The sequence below is a fragment of the Giraffa tippelskirchi genome, chromosome 13 (assembly GCF_054371585.1).
Source record: "Giraffa tippelskirchi isolate mGirTip1 chromosome 13, T2T-mGirTip1v1.2.pri, whole genome shotgun sequence".
In the NCBI taxonomy this organism is placed as follows: Eukaryota; Metazoa; Chordata; class Mammalia; order Artiodactyla; family Giraffidae; genus Giraffa; species Giraffa tippelskirchi.
In genome coordinates this window covers 23,915,271-23,935,346 of record NC_137287.1, presented here as the reverse complement: position 1 = coordinate 23,935,346, position 20,076 = coordinate 23,915,271, and the positions used below count along the sequence as shown (strand labels likewise).

Here is a 20,076-nt window from a genome sequence, read left to right as displayed (position 1 = left end):
TTCTAAGATATATTAAGATCCAAGTACATTCTAGATGCAGTATATGGAAGAATGAAGCTGTTAAACTCAAAAACAGACACAGGATATCAGCACAGAACCAGGGTGTTGAAAATACTTTGGCAGAGACCTTGGTTAAGGGGAGGAGAGGTGATTACTTGTAAAGTCATTTTAAATGCCTCAAGGTCATCAAATAATTCAGGATGTATGTTCTCTTGGAAGAGGTGCCTTTTTATTAGAAAAAAAGCTGGGATCTTTCTCTTTCTTGATGCCTTAATGCCTCAGGCTGACTTTATTTACTTCCCGCCACTTGGTCTCTTATCACAAGTCTTAACTTATTTACAAGTGTGCCTTCCTGTGAGTTCCTCCAGGGCAGGAACTGGCTTTATAATAATAAACAATGCCAGCTGAGGGCGTTTGTGCACTCACTGTGTGCTTCATCTTATCTTCTCCTCACAAGTAACTTTAGGTGTCATGAACTACCTCCCCCCATTTTATATAAGCGGAAGCTGAGATTCAGAGAGGCTCAGACAATTGTAATTGTCACTTACAATTCAGATTGTGAGAGAGCCCAGATGTTAACTCAGTTCTCTCTGTTTGCTCACCCCTTTCTTGACTACCATACTATGTCATGTGCTGTGTTTTATCCTTGTAAACCTAGAGCCCAGTACAATGCTGGGGACACAGTAGTAGGCTGTGTCACACCCACCTTGGGAGCCTCTCCCAACTCTGATCCGGGGGCTGGTGGCCACGCCGCGACGCCGAAATAGGACGAGCAGCCATGTTTCCCGGGTCTCGCGCGGCCCGCCCCGCCCCTCCCCCATGGCGCGGCCGGCGCCGAGCGCGGGGCTCCGAATCATGTGTGGGTGAAAAACGTTACTTGCCACACCAGTAATCAAAGGAGGTTGTGCCCATCAAGCTGCCAGCCACTGCACCTGCCCCAGACTGCACCCTGAAGAGCTTTAGGATGGACAACAGCAGGATACTGGTCCTAGATAGTTAAGGCGTATATCAAAGGAATGATTTCAATGAGCCCAGATTCTTGTATTTTCCCATACATAGAAAAGTGCTAAATTCATTAACTTAAGATATATGGTTTTATTTAATTAACAGCAATGTTTTGATGTTCTGACTACCTGGATTTTTTTTTTTTTTTTTGCAAAACCTATTAGCTCTTCCCTTACCTCTTCAGAAGAGTCCCTCAGAGGTATCTGAGAGGCTTCCGCCAGGCTTTAGTCCTCAATCTGTCTGCTGAGTAAGAGATAGTTCTCAACTTTTAGGTTGTGCATTTTTGTTTTCAGTTGACAACTGTTTGTTGAGTAGATGGATTGAAGGAAGAAAGGAAGCAATGAACGAAGGAAGAAGGAAAGATGATGGAATGGTACATTGTTAAAAGGATGGATGAAAGAAAGAAAAGGATGCACGTTTGATGGATTGATTGATGGATTTAAAAAGGAATGGGTGCATAGATGAATGGACGGATGGATGGAACACCTTGAAATATATAGTCAGGATATAAGATGTGTTAGGGATCCCAGGCCACACTAAATAGAAAAATAACAGCCTGCAATAAGTCCTTTCTTTCTTCTAACTATTTATGCAGCTAGAAAGCAGCAGAGCATTGGAACATGGTCTGCCTGGTGCAGAAGCTCATGCTTCCAGCCCCCCCGGTATAATTCTGAGGAGTGTTCTTCTTATCTAAGAGGCTTCCTCTGGAGGTGGAGCTCCATCACAGCTCCATCTGAGCAGTGGGGTTCTTATAGTCAGATGTGGGGAGTCATGGTTTGGAAGGATTCAATCAGCTTGGAACGGTTACAGAGACTGGGTGCAACTCTCAGAGAAGTAAGGTGTGAAGTGTTAAGTCATCCAGATATGAAAAACTGAGTCTTTGATTTTCGTTAGCTGGGTGATCTTGGGCAAGTTATTTAATCTCATTGAGCTTGTTTCAAAATGAGGGTATTATTACACCCATTTCACAAGGTTATTTCAATAATTAAATGAAACAGTGTAGGCATAAAAATGCTTGATGTGAGTTCTCAATAAATGATAGCTATTATTATTGTTATTCCTATTACTATTATTGAAAAGTTTTCGGATTCAAAACTCTGAGTCTCAAGTCAGGGAGCTACTGGGTCTTTGACTGTGGACAGGTCTTTTAAAGTCTCACTCACTCTTCCTTTTTTATGTGTCATCCATCACATATGTTGGAAGTGTTAGGCATGGTGCTTGCTGGGGAGAGTGTTATGGCTCGGTCTTTGCCTAGAGGAGCTCATAATCTAGTAGAAAAGACAGACATATGCATAACAAAAATAACTCAGTTACTACTCAAATTCTACTAAGCTAAGGGATATATAGTACCTTAGAGTCAGACAGACAGGGGTTCAATTTGTGGCTCTAAGCCTTACTATCTTATGGGTCAGAGCAAGTCACTTTTCATCTTTTTAGGCCTCAAAGTCCTCAGTAGTAAAATAGACACAATGGTATATAAAATGCCTCAGAGTAGTTTTGAGCTTTGAATGAAATAATGCATGCAAAGTTTATAGCATGGTGCCTGGCACATATAAACCAAAAATCTGAGAATTTTTTGCATCTGTGTAACGCATCTATCCCTATCCTGTCTGCATATTATCAGATGGGTGTTTCAATATCAAATGGGATTTTCAAGATGTGATCTAAATTCCTTACACAATTCCTGTGATCACAATTCCTGGACAAGAAGGCATACATAGAAATTGCTCAGCATCCACTGTTATCTAAGCTGGTCATGTAATAAATATTTGGTGATGCTTGATTTTGAAGGTAGATTTTGTTTTGTTCTCCTCCTGCCAGTAGAACTCTGTTTCCAGGGCATTCTGCAACCAAGAGAAGGAAGCAGAAGCAGGGACTGCAAGAGTAGTTTCCAGGTGAGATCTGAGTAGGAGTAGCAGTTGTTCCTTGTAATTTACTTTTCAAGCAGCTTCTTCAACTGTGTGACTATCTCTTTCTGCCAATTCCACATGTCACTTCCTACTGTCCCTTGCACAGATATGGGCCATGAGAGCACAGGAGATAAGGGAGCTCTGAGGCCAACTGGAGAGGGTATTGTAGGAGAAATCTGGACTGCAAGGCTAGGAGTTGGTGATAGGTAGAGATGGTTCTGCCATTAATGAGTGTGGTGGGGTAGAGTTGGCCTGTCTCAGCTCTGCTTGAAATTTACATGGATTCTTTCTATTCCTGTAATTCATTCATGAGCAAACATGCTCAAAACATGTTTTGAACATCCACCATGGGCCCAGCTCTATGGTAGGCCCTGCAGATAAAGGAGTGAGAAAGATATTATCTCTTTTGCAGAAGCTTATGCACAGATATGTGCATAAGTGTGTGCACATATGTACACATATGTACATATGTGTGTGTTAGTCACTCAGTTGTGTCCAACTCTGGAATCCCATGGACTGTAGCCCACCAGGCTCCTCTATCCATGGAATTCTCCTGGCAAGAGTACTGGAGTCAGTATCCATTCCCTTCTCCAGGGGATCTTCCTGATCCAGGGATTGAACCTGGGTCTCCAGCATTGCAAGTAGGTTCTTTACCATCTGAGCTACCAGGGAAGCCCTATGCAGGGACACCAAATTCAAAATGCCTTATGGAGGCTGTATTAGAGTAACATTAACTGCTGTGAAAAATAAAATCCAACATTTCCGTGGCTTTCACACAATAAGAATGTTTTACCCTCTAATGAAACAGTCCCAAATGGATGTTCCTGGTGGGCAGCAGGTAGCTGGGGAAATTTCTACCCAATCTTTCAGAAATGTAGGCTGATGAGGTTTTTCCATCTTTAACATGTGCCTTCCAGAATTGCCCTGCATATCAATATTCAGCTGACAGATGAGGGAAGAGAAAGACAAACCTGCATGGGAGTTTTTTACGGGCTGGGATCAGAAGTGATTCTCATCACGTGTTACCAGAATCCACTGGCTAAAAAAAAAAAAAAGAAGAATTCATTGGCTAGTACTCAGTCACGTGACCATACCTACCTGCAAGGTAGGCAGCAAAATGTAATATAACTCTGAGCTCAGGGAGAAGAGGAGAAATGTTTGGAGATGGAATGTTACTCTAAGCCATAGGCACGTAATGGAAGGAGTGAGACAGAGTAGATCAGGATGGTGGCGGGCAGAACAACTGAGCACTCTAGGAGCAGATGCATCTCAGCTCAGAGGAGCATTGTCATGTGAGAAATGTTATCAAATCTTTAGTTTTTTCAGGACAAGACAGAAGCTTGGATTTTTAAACTGTAATTTCCCAGTTTGTAAACACTGGCAGTTAATTCAAAAATTTAAAGGCATGGTGTTGGCAGTATTTTGCAGGACAAACTAATCAAACTGCAGGCCAATTGTAGCCCAGGGTTTGCCAGTGTTTGGCCTCAGGCTCATGATATGACTGGAAAGACCTAAATTCGGTTTGACTGGAGCTGGTGCTCTGCCCAGTTATTTGTTTAGTCCCATGACATTTCCTGAGAATCTGATGTATACTGTGTTCTCTTCCAGGTGCTAGAGAGAAAGGTGTGAACAAGACAGACACAGTCTCTACCTTCAAGTAGCTTACAGTCTACTGGAGAAGGCAGATATTGAACCAAAACACACAAAAGAGAAGAACAGGTTGTGGGTATACATGATAAAGGAACACAGCCAGGGGAACCAAGGAGGCTTCCTAGAGAGTGAGAAGCTTAAGGTGACATACAAAGTGTGAGGGGCTTCCCTGGTGGCTTAGATGGTAAGGAGTCTGCCTGAAATGGAGGAGACCCGGGTTCAATCTCTGAGTCAGAAAGCTCCCTTGGAGAAGGGAATGCCTACCCACTCCAATATTTTTGCCTGGAGAATTCCATGGACAGAGAAGCCTGCGTGGTTACGGTCCATGGGGTTGCAAAGAGTGGGACATGACTGAGCGACTTTCACCCACTCGCTCATAAACCGTGAGAGGAGTTGTCCAGAAGTGTACTGAGGGGAAGTATGACCCAAGTGAGGGAAGCTACATGTGTGAAGGCCCTGAGGTAAGAAAGAGGACATTGCACTTGAGGAACTCAAGGAATTCTACTGAGATTGATATTATATGAATATCAAAATACAACTCAAAATGATTTAAATAAAGCAAATCAATGCTTTAAGAACTTAAATAGAAGGGCTTCCCTGGTGGCTCGGCAGTAAAGAATTTGCCTGTCAATGCAGGAGACAAGGGTTCGGTCCCCGGTCTGGGAAGACCCCGCATGCTGCGGAGCAAGTAAACCCACGCACCACAACTATCGACTCTGCTCTAGATCCCAGGAACTGCAACTCCTGAGCGTGTGTGTCACACATACTGAAGCCCATGTGCCCTAGAGCCGGTGCTCCACAACAAGAGAAGCCACCACAGTGAGTAGCCAGCATACCATAATGAAAAGTAGTCCCCACTTGCCACAGGTAGAGAAAAGCCAGTGCAGCAATGAAGATCCAGCACAGCTAAGAAAATAAAATAAATAAGATTATTTAAAAAGAACTTAAATTCAAACTCATTAACTAATTTTAGCATTCAAAGTTCAGCTAGTTATCAATGTAAAGGTTAGATATCATGCTTTCTGCTTGCCTTGAATAGAATCTAGACCTACATATAAACTTCAGGGTAATAGAAATCATTTAATATTGCTAAATATTTCTGAGCTATCATGTCCAACCATTGCCAATACTGTCCTAATCTGTGAACACCTCTGGATTCATGAATTGAAACACGAAGGGAAGCAAGAAAATGGCTGCTTGACATTATTAGGAAACACTGCTTCATTTTGTAAGAATGTATTGCATTTGTGTTATCTGAGAGGAAGGATGTGACGAGTCAATTAATTCGTATTATCTCTTACCTAAGTGAAATGCTGAAATCTCTGACTTCCAAGCAGTGTTTGTTTCCAAAATCAGCAGGGGCATCAGAGACAATCCTTCAAGGCATTTGGAAGCAATTGTCTCTTTAAAGATACAGAGCAAAGGATGCAGGGAGCATGTCCCAGGGGCTTGAATGGTGTTAGTCATAAGAGCGCATGTTTAGGGGTTTAGCTCCCCTTGTGCTGAACTTGAATGACAGATCTCAAGTGGTTTTAAGAGTTGTCCTAGCGGCCTTTAAAATTTTATTTTTTCTGTGTTTGTGGGCTGTATACATTGTGAGGGCCTAAGATGAGGACTCCTCTTTTTCCAGATCTAAGGGTGATACTTACTTACAAAGAAGCATCAGAGAGTATGTAAGAAGCAGCCAGGGACCCAAACACAGGCCACGTTAACAAGTTTGAAATTTATCATAATGCAGTGGGAGGTCATTGAAAGCTTTTAAGCAGAATAAGGACATAACTCGATTTGGATTTTTTAAAAGCATCACTCTGAAGGTGGTGTGGAAGATCAGTTTGAGTGAGGTGAGCGTAGATGTGAATTCTCTATCAACAGAGAACCGAATGAGCAGTTAGGAGGCCATCACCACAGTTTCTTGCATTCAAGATTCTGCTTTTCTGTAGATGCATCAACTTTGATTGGGGTTCTATACGTGGGAGGACATGTTAACTTTCATTCTGGATTTGTTTTCAGTTGGGAAATAGGCTTAGCAGTTTTACATGAGAGAAAAGCCCCTCCTTAATATTCAAATTTTTGGTCCAAAGGATTCTCCAGCTTTGGAGGAGATAGGGAGTTGAGGTGGGAGGAATTGTGTTACGCCCTAAGAAGAATGGTCAATTCCATGAGATGAAATGGCAGAAAAGATGGTGAGATGAAAAGAGAGTGTGTGTGGATGTCAGGTGAGTAAGAGCATCCGGGAAATGGGGTGGGAGTGGGGTGTGTTTCCCAGGCCTCTCCAGTGGGTAAAAGATGTTGCAGGCTCTTTTGGCCACGTCTTCCCATGGACATGGGGTATTTTATTTGGAGGTGGTTGTCTCTGATCTCACTTATATTCCTTCTGGAAATTATTGTAAGCACCAGGGAGAAGGACATGGAGGAAGAGGATGCTCTGTAATTGAACAGGATCCCGTGTGATTGAAAGTGTTCTTTCTCAAACCCTTGGAAATTCAATGCTAAACAATTAACTTTGACAAAGATGATTAGTCACTTGACCATGCTTAACAGTGGTCAACTTTAAATTTCAGAATGACCTTTAATATTGCCTTTGCTGAAGAAAGACCCAGACTGGCAGATTCTCCTTCTGTGAAGTCTCCTCTGTTTATCTCCTTTCTTTTCTTTTGTTGCTCTCTTAGTTCAGGACATTATCATCTTTTGTGTCATACTGTAAGATGGGCTTGGGTTCTGCTGTTGTACCAGAGGGGATCCGAGTCTCAGCTGTCTCTGGGGAATTCATATCACCTTGATCCCCTGGAGAAGGGAAAGGCTACCCACTCCAGTATTCTGGCCTGCAGAATTCCATGGACTGTATAGTCTGTGGGGTTGCAAAGAGCCGGACACGACTGAGCAACTTTAACTTTCACTTTAAAAACCACACTTTACTCATCTTTATGGTGAGAACAATGACAGGACCTATTTGAGGAAGAAGTAAGATCACATGGTTCAAGCACTGAGCAAAGTCAGTTCCCTTCCTTCCTGTGCTATTATGAGGACAGGCAATAATTCAGAACTAGCACTTGGGTACCTAGGCACTAGCAGAGGAATCACTTCCTGCTCTAGACCCTCACTTCTTTGAGGCAATGACTGCTCTCTCTTGAGAGACATGTCCCTCATTTCATGAGTGTCAGGGCTTTGTGAATAAAGTCTAGTCTTCCAGTCCAGATGTGGCTGACACTGTTGGTGTTCCATCCAAGAACCATTTCCATCTTCCTTAATAGTAAAGCCTATGGCCATGTGCTCTGGGAAAGTGAGCCATATCCTCTGGTCTGGGGATAAATCAGAATTGGCCCAGCTCTGTCACTTACTAGACAGATAACCTTGGTAAGTTGCATTACTTCTCTGAGTCTCAGTGCTGAGTCTAGAAAGTGGGAGAAGAGAAGTGGAAGGTCTTTGACATGCCAGGGGCCCTTGGAAATGGTAGCTGTCCTGATTCTTTCATAAAAGTATGGCTGCTTTGTCTTTAAATTTAGAGTGATGTGTTTCCAGCTATGTACATGAGTTCAGAGGCTATGATTCACCCCAAACCATGCCTCTCACATTGCCACGTGCCCAAGAATCACCTGGGATCTTGTTATAATACAAATTTTGATTCAGCAAGGCTGGGATAAGGCCTAAGATTCTGCATTTCTAACAAGCTCCTAGATGATGCTACCACTGTTTGTCCATGGACCATGATTTGAACAACCAAGGTCTACAATTGCAACAAGTGGAAATCCCACTGACAGAGAGGGAGGAGGAAGCATGAGATTCAATCTGTCTGCTCCTGGCTTTTTGATTCTTATGCTGGCTTCTCTGGTTCCTAGCCCCAGTGGATGGGGTCCTTGTTTAGTTAACAAAAATGTTATTAGACTCTGAATCTTGGAAGCCCCATGTCTCAAGGTCATCCAATCTAAGTCGAGCAATACAGGAGCCACAGGTGATGATTCTTCAAACCTGGTCAGTGCATTTCTGAGTGACAGCTCCTTATGAGCGGCAAATTGTTCTCTGAATTTGGGTCTCTGCTCAACTGCTTCAGGCAAACCTAACACTTCAAGCGCAAGCAGTGTCTGTCTGCGTGTACTGAGGCACTCAAGGTCCTAGGAGGATGTTACTTCAATCAAGGGAGTTGCATTTAAGATGACACTTCTGATTGGTCCCTGTAAATAACATCTATGCCAAAATGCATGTGGAGGATGTGGCTGGAAATTCAGTCTTGTCGTGTGTGCCATCCAATGTCCCTGAGTGAAGTCATCTGGGCTGTAATAACAGACTTGCTGAAGAACGTCTGTAGGCTGTAGGGGCTAAGCTGCTGGGCCTTGGGTTGGCAGGAGCTGCCTCTTCATCTGCCTGTCTGGGGCTCTCCTCTCCCTGGTGTCTAACACATGCTTGGCAAAGAGTGGGTTCCAAAGTTCATGTCTGTGTCTTTTGCTATACTATCCTCTCTGACGCCCCTGCCCAATTTGGGGAATATTCTCTTCTCTGACCTTGTATCCCTCCCTATCTTCGAAATCCATCCTAGAAGTCCCTTCTTCCTGGAAGGGGCTCCTCTTCCCCCCCTCCACCCTTTCCTCCTTCTCCTTACTCATCACTGGTATCATCAACATCATTATCATAACTGCCTTTCTAGTTCAGTTCTGTTCAATTCAGTCGCTCAGTCATGTCCGACTCTTTGTGACCCCATGAACCATAGCAAGCCAGGCCTCCCTGTTCATCATCAACTCCCTGAGTCCACCCAAACCCATGTCCATGGAGTCGGTGATGCCATCCAGCCATCTCATCCTCCGTCATCCCCTTTTCCTCCTGCCTTCAATCTTTCCCAGCATCAGGGTCTTTTCCAATGAGTCAGCTCTCCGCATCAGGTGGCCAAAGTATTGGAGTTTCAGCTTCAACATCAGTCCTTCCAATGAACACCCGGGACTGATCTCCTTTGGGATGGACTGGTTGGATCTCCTTGCAGTCCAAGGGACTCTCAAGAGTCTTCTCCAACACCACAGTTCAAAAGCATCAATTCTTGGTGCTCAGCACTTTTTATAGCGTAACTCGCACATCCATACATGACCACTGGAAAAACCATAGCCTTGACTAGATGGACCTTTGTTGGCAAAGTAATGTCTCTGCTTTTAAATATGCTGTCTAGGTTGGTCATAACTTTCCTTCCAAGGAGTAAGTGTTTTTTAATTTCATGGCTGTAATCACCATGTGCAGTGATTTTGGAGCCCAGAAAAAGAAAATCAGCCACTGTTTCCACTGTTTCCCCATCTATCTGCCATGAAGTGATGGGACCAGATGCCATGATCTTAGTTTTCTGAATGTTGAGCTTTAAGCCAAATTTTTCACTCTCCTCTTTCATTTTCATCAAGAGGCTCTTCAGTTCTTCTTCACTTTCTGTTATAAGGGTGGTGTCATCTGTATATTTGAGGTTATTGGTATTTCCCCCTGCAATCTTGATTCCAGCTTGTGCTTCCTCCAGCGTTTCTCATGATGTACTCTGCATAGAAGTTAAATAAGCAGGGTGACAATATACAGCCTTGATGTGCTCCTTTTCCTATTTGGAACCAGTCTGTTGTTCCATGTCCAGTTCTAACTGTTGCTTCCTGACCTGCACACAGGTTTCTCAAGAGGCAGGTCTGATGTTCTGGCATTCCCATCTCTTTCAGAATTTTCCACAGTTTATTGTGATCCACACAGTCAAAGGCTTTGGCATAGTCAATAAAGCAGAAATAGATGTTTTTCTGGTACTCTTTTGCTTTTTCAACAATCCATCAGATGTTGGCAATTTGATCTCTGGTTCCTCTGCCTTTTCTAAAACCAGCTTGAACATATGGAATTTCACGGTTCACATATTGCTGAAGCCTGGCTTGGAGAATTCTAAGCATTACTTTACTAGCGTGTGAGATGAGGGCAATTGTGCGGTAGTTTGAGCATTCTTTGGCATTGCGTTTCTTTGGGATTGGAATGAAAACTGACCTTTTCCAGTCCTGTGGCCACTGCTGAGTTTTCCAGATTTGCTGGCATATTGAGTGCAGCACTTTCACAGGGTCATTTTTCAGGATTTGAAGTAACTCTACTGGAATTCCATAACCTCCACTAGCTTTGTTCACAGTGTTGCTTCCTAAGGCCCACTTGACTTCACATTCCAGGATGTCTGGCTCTAGGTGAGTGATCACATCATCACGATTATCTGGGTCGTGAAGATCTTTTTTGTACAGTTCTCCTGTGTATTCTTGCCACCTCTTCTTAATATCTTCTGCTTCTGTTAGATCCCTACCATTTCTGTCCTTTATTGAGCCCATCTTTGCATGAAATATTCCTTTGTTATCTTTAATTTTCTTGAAGAGATCTCTAGTCTTTCCCATTCTATTGTTTTCCTCTATTTCTTTGCATTGATCACTGAGGAAGGCTTTCTTATCTCTCCTTGCTATTCTTTGGAACTCTGCATTCAAATGGGTATATCTTTCCCTTTCTCCTTTGCTTTTTGCTTCCTGTCTTTTCACAGCTATTTGTAAGGCCTCCTCAGACAGCCATTTTGCTTTTTTGCATTTCTTTTTCTTGGGGATGGCCTTGATTCCTGTCTCCTGTACAATGTCACGAACCTCCATCCATAGTTCCTCAGGCATTCTGTCTATCAGTTACTGCTTTTATTACTATGATTAATACAATTCATTGCCATTACACCAGGTCCTGTGTACTGAGTTAGGGGCTGTAACATTTGCCTCTCTCCACAGTTGACTGTTACCTCTATTTTAGTGGGTCTCAGAAGGACAAAGTCACTTGACTGAGATCACAGAGTTAGAAAATGTTGGAGCTGGGATTTGGGGTTAAGTTTTTCTCTCCCTAGAGCTCTTGCTCTTAACCTTCATGTTACCTGTTTCCCAATCGTAGAAAGAAAAAGTGAGGTCCTATTGTGCCAATTCCTAGGCTTCTTCCTTCACTCTGTATCCCACCCACGTGCCAGGTAATACACTACTTAAACATTTGGCCTGTGGAGCCAGACACACTGAGTTTAAATGCTGACTTTGCCACTTCCTAAGCAAGTAACGGAGCAAACGTCTGAACTTTTCCGGCTTTGGCTTTTTCATCTGTAAAACAGAGACAATACATCTCTTAGGGTTGTCTGGGGATTAGATGTGTCTAGTTCTAAAATAATTTTGGCACATGCCAGTTATTATTGTTACCCAGTTTTATTTCAATTGGATTTTACTGAGAAGTTATCTATTCTGTTCATTCAGTCATCAATTCAACCGATATGTATTAACCACCTACCCTGTGTCAAATATATAGTTGGTGCTATAAATATTCTTTAACCGTTTCTCACTAACTGTGATCTAAAACAGTTTGTTGTAATCTTGTAGTCTCAGTTTCTTTCTCTGTTAGGTGGAAGTATTGAAGCCTATCTCATAGGGTGATTTGGACAATTCGATGCCTGATTAATGTTTGCTAGACAGAATATGAGTGAATATGTTTAGCAAAGCCTTGCCTATAAATGGCATTCAGATTCAAGAAATATATTATTATTACTGCAACAAATCAAATTAGTCCTCAAAGCTCATCTATTTGGTTGGTGGAGTTCAGTCTGTCTTCCCACTGGGATTTTAAAAGAACCCCACAGGCTAAAGAAAATTGAAGAAAGGCTCATCCTTGGTCCTCAGAGATCTCCATCTGAGGTTGCTTTTGCGGGTACCCTAGCTGAGAGTTGGTCCTCTGATCGCTGGAGGCACTCGGGAATTAGCCGTGCTCACCTGGCTTGCCCAGGCTCAAAGGAAGAGACTCCGGAAGTTGTTTTTTCTGGGTGGGGTCTTGATTCCTTGGGGTGGAGTGACTTGAGTCTTTAGGGTCCAGGACTCTTCTCTTGAGGATAGCCTCCCCTCCCCTCATCAGGTGCTCCCAGTCTTAGGATACGTCCCTCTCTGCTCCCAGCGCTCCCTTCACTCTCCTTACACCTCTCTAAGATCACTTCAGCTTGCTTCCTTGATGGGGCTGCATTTTTTCCCCCAACAAAGTCCCTTTATTCCAGCATGAGTGGAGGCAGGGAAAGTACCTTTTTTTTTTTTTTTGCTATGACAATAACAACGTGAAGAACACGATAAATCAGCATGCAAATTCCGATCCATTGTAAACATAATACAAACGGCTCCTCTGTGTCTCTTATTTTCTCTCCTAGAAAATCAGCTCCCACCTGTGGGCAGAGGAGTTCTAACATTGTTCTTAACTAAATTCTAGATATTATCAAGCGTTGTCTCATTGAATCTTCAAAATCATACTGTTAGATAGGGACAATTTTCATTTTCTTGATGAGGTTAGATAACCTGCCCAACAACACATGTGGACCCACGGCTGATTCGTGTCAATGTATGGCAAAAACGACTACAATGTTGTAAAGTAATTAGCCCCCAACTAAAATAAATAAATTTATTTAAAAAAAAAAAAGTAGTAGAGCTGGGGGAAAAAAAAGTGATAGAGCTGGGCTTTGAATCCACAGTGATCACTACATTTCCTCATCTTCCATCTCTTCGGTTTGTTTTGTGACCCCTACAGCACCTAGTGTAATAGATTATAATAAATGCTGGCAGAAAGAAGCACTTCACAGCAAAAGAAGTTTAAAACTCACCTAGTTGAAGTCTTGCCTTCTTTAAAGCAAACAGGCTATGAGACAGCGTCTTTTATAGACCCCCTTAGACACAGCTCATGTGTTTATCAACCTTCTCTTCAGTGACTTAACACCTAAGTCATGGGGGCACTTTCAATAAGGGAATAATATTGAGATTTAAGAATTATTTATTACTATTTGGGAGCCTATCAACTGGGAGCCCCAGTGCTAAAATTCTTGGTATTTTCGCAAACTGTTATTCTCTGGGAAGAAGTGCTGTTATTATTCCCAGCACATAGATTATGAAACTTAAGTTCAGAGAAGTTGAAAGAGATATGCTCAGAGCCACTCAGCCAGAAAGTGATAGTGATGGGATGTATACCCAGGTCTATCCGAACCCAAGGACTGCAAGGAGATTAAACCAGTCAATCCTAAAGGAAATTAGTCCTAAATATTCATTGGAAGGTTTTAGTCTGGATTCTGTTCAGCTTTAGCTGAAGCTCTGATACTTTGGCCACCTGATGCGAAGAGCTGACTCATTGGAAAAGACCGTGATGTTGGGAAAGATTGAAGGCAGGAGGAGAAGGGGACGAGAGAAGATGAGATAGTTGGATGGCATCACCGACTTGATGGACATGTTTGAGCAGACTCTGGGAGTTGGTGATGGACAGGGAAGCCTGGTGTGCTGCAGCTCATGGGGTTGCAAAGAGTTGGACACAACTGAGCGACTGAACTGAACTGATCCAAACCCAAAAGCTGAGTTCTTATTTTGTTATGCTAATCCTCTGGATGAAGACATCCAGCATGAAAACATCAAATTTCCAATATTCAATGGTGCAACCTAAGAATCACTCACTCATTTGGAATCAAACATGAGGAAGTCAGGAGGACTGAACTTTGGGATATTTCTTTATAGAAACTCCATTATAAAATGTATAATATAAGGTCTCAGACTAATATACTGTTGCTGGACACTTGGAATATAGGGGAAGTAGCTTCTTTGATACTTAATCTTATGTGTCAACTTGACTGAGCCATGGGGGTGCCCAGACATTACGTTAAACATTTCTGGGTGAGTCTGTGAAGGTGTTTTTGTATGAGATTAGCATTTGAATAATAAGACAGTAGAGCAGAATGCCCTCCTCAAAGTAGGTGGGCCTCATCCAATCTGCTGAAAGCCTGAATAAATAGTTGAGTAAGAAAGAAACCGTCTTTCCTACTGGGCTGACTTTAAGCTGGGACACTAGTCTTCTGCCTCTGGATTCAGATTAAAAATTATACCATCAACCCTCAGACTTGGACTGGAACTTAGATCACTAAGTCTTATGGATCTCCAGTTTGCCAATGGCTTATCTTAAAATTTTTATCTTTCATAATCATGTGAGCCAATTCTTTATCATAAATAGCTATATCCATATCTATCTCTTATTGATTCTATTTCTCTGAGAACCCAGACTAATACAGCTACCTCCATGTTTGCAATATGTATTGCACTTCCTGGCACTCATAGTTGTTATGGTGAGTTCTCATCTGCCTGTCCATTTATGGAAACATCCCAGTTTGTTAAATGTTGTTTAGAAGAACTTGGCCATGGTGTCTCTTTGCCGTTAATATTGGGTAAGATGGAAAATGGCTTGGATCTGAGTGGTTTCTAATCAGTGACAACAGATGTTCACAGAAAGCAGAATTTTCTTTGAGTTGGTGCTTTGATAATAACATAAAACCCAAATTCTAAGGAAGAAAGAGGAGCTTTAGTTTGGGCAATAAGTGTTGTTGTGGAGAGATTCTGCATAAATGGATGGTGGAGCTTCTGACAGTATCTGAAGAATTAGAGCTGGCTACCCTGAGGTCACTGGAGCTGTCACCTGCTTCTCCCTGAGCTCTAGGGATTAGAGGAAGGACATCTTCTCAGAGTGTGAGACTTACACTTTTATTTAAAAAAATATCAAATATAAAGGAGATTAAGAAATCTCTTTCCTATTATAAATACCTCCTTTCTGAAGGGTTCTTCTCTTCTTCCTTTGGAGGATGTAGTGGTATGATGAAGTCAGCTCTGACTTACTTAAGAGAACACACTGTTAAATATTAGGGAATTTTAGAAGAAGTTGTTAAACTGTTGGTAGCTTAAAATTAGCCATGGTGAGATTATTTACATCAATGACATCTTCAAATGTTATAAATCAGGGTCTATTTGTTTTCTGACTGCCAGTTTACCTGCATACTGGTCATTACACCTACAGTTGATGTTTGTGGGTTTTGTCTGTTCCTTTGCCTCCCTTGGTAACAGCAGATTTCCTTTGAGGAATTACTCCTCCCTCAACTCAGGCCAGTGGTTTGAGTGGAACTGATCATATTCCCCAGGTCCAAGAGTGAACATGTGATCTAGTTTGGCCAGTCAGAGCATTTCATTCTGCTTGCCACAAAGACTGGTTCATAAATGAGCACATGACTCACAACCAATCAGAGCTAATTATGAAGCTCTTGGCAGCATCTCTAAGGAAGGGAGATCTGCCAGGTGGCGCAGTGGTAAAAAAAAATCCACCTGCAGTATAGAAGACCCAAGAGACACGAGTTTGACTCCTAGGTCAGGAAGATTCCCTGGAGTAGGAAGTGGCAACCCACTCCAGTATTCTTGCCTGGAAAATCCCATGGACAGAGGAAGCTGGAGGTCACAGAGAGTCAGACACTATTGAGCACACACCCAGCAGCAGCTAGGGAAGGGAAATCTTACTGCTCTGAAGGATAGAAGCTGTAGGATCTTAGAGCATAGGAGAGGGAATCAGTAGAACAAGATGCCAAGAAATGGATAGATAACCAGGGCCTGATGACATGGGTTGAACTACTGCAAGCTATGCTGGAAGCCAAATATCCATAAACTTTGTAATTGCTGAGCCAATAATTCTGACTCTGTCTCCATCTTTGTTTGGCTTAAATCAGGGTATGTTGGCTTTTCCATCCCTTGTAAGCTACAAGTTGTAAGAGAAAAAGTCCCATTTGTTTCAGGATTCTTACAGCTTTCATGCTCTGGATCAAATTCCAACAGAGAGGGCAAGAAAATCTAATGGAGTGTCTGGTAGAGGGAAAGGAAGAAGAGTTTTTGTCTCCAATTCTACCTTGGTTTAATGACACATGCTATGGTTTTCATCCCCCCTCTCCTCCACACCTGTACAAACCTTTCTTCAAGACCAGTTTTAGTATTTTATGGCTGTGTGAACTTGGACAGTTGCTAAACTTCTTTGAATGTCAGTTCCTTTATCTGAAAAGCCAATATATTAATGTTGAACTCTCATGGTTGATTTGAAAATTAAATGAGATAACTCCTAAAAATGTACAGTGTTTACAGAATAATAATATATTACTGTAATCATCAATTAAATAAATATTTGTGTGAGTAGTCCAGGGCTTTATATTTCATGTTTTATAATGGAGCTTCTATGGAAAAATATCTCTCAAGTTCCAAGACTCTGACTTCTTCATGTTTGGACCACAAGTGGAGGAATCCTAGATTGTGCAACTGAAAATTGAAGATTTGAGGTGACATGAATATTTTAGAAATAGAAGGGATCATAAAGTTCTTCTTGATCCAGCCCTGAGTGTGGGTTCTATGTCATTTCATTCACCCCTATATCCCTATTGTGATGTTCCAGAACTGTTGGTCAAATGAACAACCCCCTCTTAATTTATCACTAGGAAAATAAACTACAAGAAGAAGAACTTTTGTGTTATAGTATCTTCACTGTATAGTGTATGAAGGGGAGAAAGATATTAAACATCATTTTAAAACCTGGCATTGGAATTTCTCCTGAGAAAACAACTGCCGTTGGTGAGCCCAGTGGTTTAGATAAATGCTGTCTAATAGAAATACAATTTAAGTTACATACAAAGTTTTAAATTTTCTAGTAACCACATCAAAAATTAAAAATAAGTGAAATAATTTAATTTATCTAAATGTTATCATATTAAAATTATCAATGATATTTTTGCATTCTTTTTGTGTATGAAGTTTTTGAAATTTAGTGTGCATTTTACATTTATGGCAAATTTTCATTTGGACTAGCCACATTTCAAATGTTTGGTAGTTGTACGTGGCTACTGGTTAACATATTGGATGAGGGATTTGTTAGGCTGTTTGGCAAGATATAAGGGTGTGTGTGTGTGTGTGTGAAGGGCATCTAAATGGAGAATGTTCCAGAAAAGTGGCAGAAAGATATGTGCTTCTACACAGCATCTTGAAATACCTCTCTTAGTGTATGTGTTAGTTGCGCAGTTGTGTTCGACTCTTTGCGAACCCATGGACTGTAGCCTGCAAGGCTCCTCTGTCCATGGAATTATCCAGGCAAGAATACTAGTGTGAGTTGTCATTCCCTTCTCCAGAGGATCTTCCTGACCCAGGGATCAAATCCGGGTCTCCTGGACTGCAGATAGATTCTTTACCATCTGTGTCACAGGCCCCAAACTCCCTCTCTGGGAATCTCCAAATATTATAGGACAGTCAAACAATCCCTTTTGTATCAGTGAGACTGGTTTTCTAATGTGAAAACTGGAGAAAATCTTGAGTTTCCCAGTGGGCACAACGTGGTCTGTCAGAGGAACCTATGAAGTTCTATTGCCTTGGAATTCACAGAGTGTTTGGAAGTGCTTTGGGAAGGAGTAAAATTCATTGAGAAATAGTGGCTCAATGCAACCTTATTTAGCTCTCACAGCTGGTGATGGGACCATGTAAATAGCAACAAGTGTTGAATGCATGAATAAGGGGATTGCAAGAACAAGGGAGAGTTACTTGGGTCTGAGATATTCGTGATGAGTCTTGGAGAACAGGATGATATAGAAGAGAGGCAGGTCTTGGGGAACAGAAGGATATAGAGAGGAGGGGACAATGTGTGTGAAGGGTCAGAAGTAAGGAAGGCACAGGGCACTCTAGAAATTTCAAGGACTTCTCTATGGTGGGAATGTGAGTATGAGAGGATGGTAGTCAGAGAGGAAGTCAGGAGGGCAGAGGGCATATCTTGAAGGGTCAGTGGGTCATGGTGAAGAGTTTGGATTTTCTCCAAGGCTATGAGAAGAGTCTATATTCTATCTCAAGGTGATGAAATGGAATATATATATTTAAAAGACCACTGAGAATGTGGGGAATAGTCAGGGTGGCTAGGATGGAAAAAAAGTGGTCAATCAGAAAATTGTAGTCATCCAGATGGGAAGTGATGGTGGCCTCTGCTACTGCGGGAATGGTAGAGTGGACAAAAAGGTTCTACAGATGACCTAGAGGAAGAATGGACAAAACCAGGTGACTGATTTGTGAATGCACATGCCAGAGTGGAATAGTGTGTGGGGTATGGACTGGAGGGGCATAAGACACAAGGAGGAACCCAGGATAATTTCCAGATTTCTAGATTGGACAATGGTGTAGAAGATGATGCCATTTACCTCTTATAGTAGAGCAAATATCCAACCTGGAATGAACACTGAGGAACACTGACAATGATGGCATTTTTCCAAATCCCTAAATCAAGATGCCAGATTTCTGAGGAAGGGAAAGAAAAACTGAAATGAAGTTTCTTCTAGAAATTCCAGACAGGCCACTGGCTTGCAGAATTGGAAAAACTGAATTTCCTTTCTCAGCCTCAATTTTTTTTTCCATTTGCAAAATGAAAATAATAACTCTTGCTTTTATAAGGGTGCTGACAAAATAAAATGCAATGATAGATGTTAAGACCTTTTCAAAGTAAAGCATTCAATTATTATTGTTGTTATGTTTATCGGAAAGGGCTGGAAAGTCCTCATCATTGTTATCGAAAACCAAGCTAGTGGCCCTGGGTCAGTGGATTATATAGATAATTATTTCAAAAGAAATTTGCATCAGAAACAGAAACCCTAAGTTCTGGAAGCTTAAAATAGTCCCAGACATGCAACCCATTCATTCATACATTTGTTCATTCATTCGGTTGTTCAGCATTTATTGAGTACCTACTATGTGCGAGTCATTGTGTTGGGTACTGGGGGACTACTAACAAAGCAAGCTCTGCTTCCCCTTAATAAGAAGAATAGAGGACATGTCCCCAAGTAACCCTAATTACATACCTTTTAAAAGTTTATTGCCACCTGTAGAGTATTTTTATACATTATTCAATGCTTTTAGAAAAATCCTCTGCTGTGACCATTATTATCTCCATGTTGTTGACTAAGACATAGATAGTTTAGCTGCCCTGGCTGAGGCTGCTACCCAGGAGACCCAGAACTCAAACCAGGAACTTCTTCATCCCCGTTCAATGCCGATGGCGGGTGACTTGAAATAACAATAACAGCTAAGATTATTTGAAAGTTTTCTTCGTGCAAGATGCTATTCTGACTGGAAGTATGTTATTTTAGTCAATTCTCTCAGTACCGAAAGAGTTAATATTATCTCTATTTTAGGCAGGCACACAGCATATTTGTGCATGCATATATATACTTGCATATACCCAGCTGATTGAGCATATGCCAAGGCAAGCACTTTACATGTATCGCACTGTTTAATTTTTACAACAGCCCAAGGCAGTTGGCACTATTATTATCTTTATACTTTGGATGGGAGCACTGATGCTCAGAGAGGTTAAATAACTTGCCTGAGTTCACACAGTGAGAGATACAAATGAAGTGCAGTCAGAGTTCAAAAGACAGTCATTTAGTGGTTGACTTAAAAAGGTAGGGGAAGGCTTTCAAACCCACAGATGTGAATATGCATCAGGTATACAGGTCATAAATAAATAAAATATCTCAATCAAGCATGAGACACTGGGCAGGGCTGACCTGTGGTAAATATTTTGAAGTCTCAACATTGGCTTTTCCCCGCCATCTGGAAATGATAGCATTCTCTAATTTCTGCACTCAGTGATCTGGGGACCCTCCTGTCCCCTGTAAGCTCCCAGAGGACCC

The 20,076-nt window shown here is 41.8% G+C and overlaps 1 protein-coding gene across 10 annotated transcripts in view; it reads left to right on the top strand.

Annotated features, from left to right (window-relative positions):
* The first annotated feature begins 682 nt into the window (after nucleotides 1-682).
* LOC145530907 (uncharacterized) overlaps nucleotides 683-20,076 on the top strand; it is a 39,125-nt gene continuing 19,731 nt past the window's right edge. Inside the window, exons 1-6 of one of the 10 annotated variants that reach the window (XM_081552261.1) lie at nucleotides 793-859; nucleotides 1,299-1,378; nucleotides 2,830-2,900; nucleotides 3,833-4,020; nucleotides 4,524-5,384; nucleotides 6,647-6,781. In XM_081552261.1, the coding sequence (XP_081408387.1) occupies nucleotides 820-859; nucleotides 1,299-1,378; nucleotides 2,830-2,900; nucleotides 3,833-4,020; nucleotides 4,524-4,576 (432 nt within the window). In that variant the 5' untranslated portion in view covers nucleotides 793-819 and the 3' untranslated portion in view covers nucleotides 4,577-5,384; nucleotides 6,647-6,781. The other 9 variants (XR_014072094.1, XR_014072098.1, XR_014072093.1 and 6 more) reach the window with 9 other exon arrangements.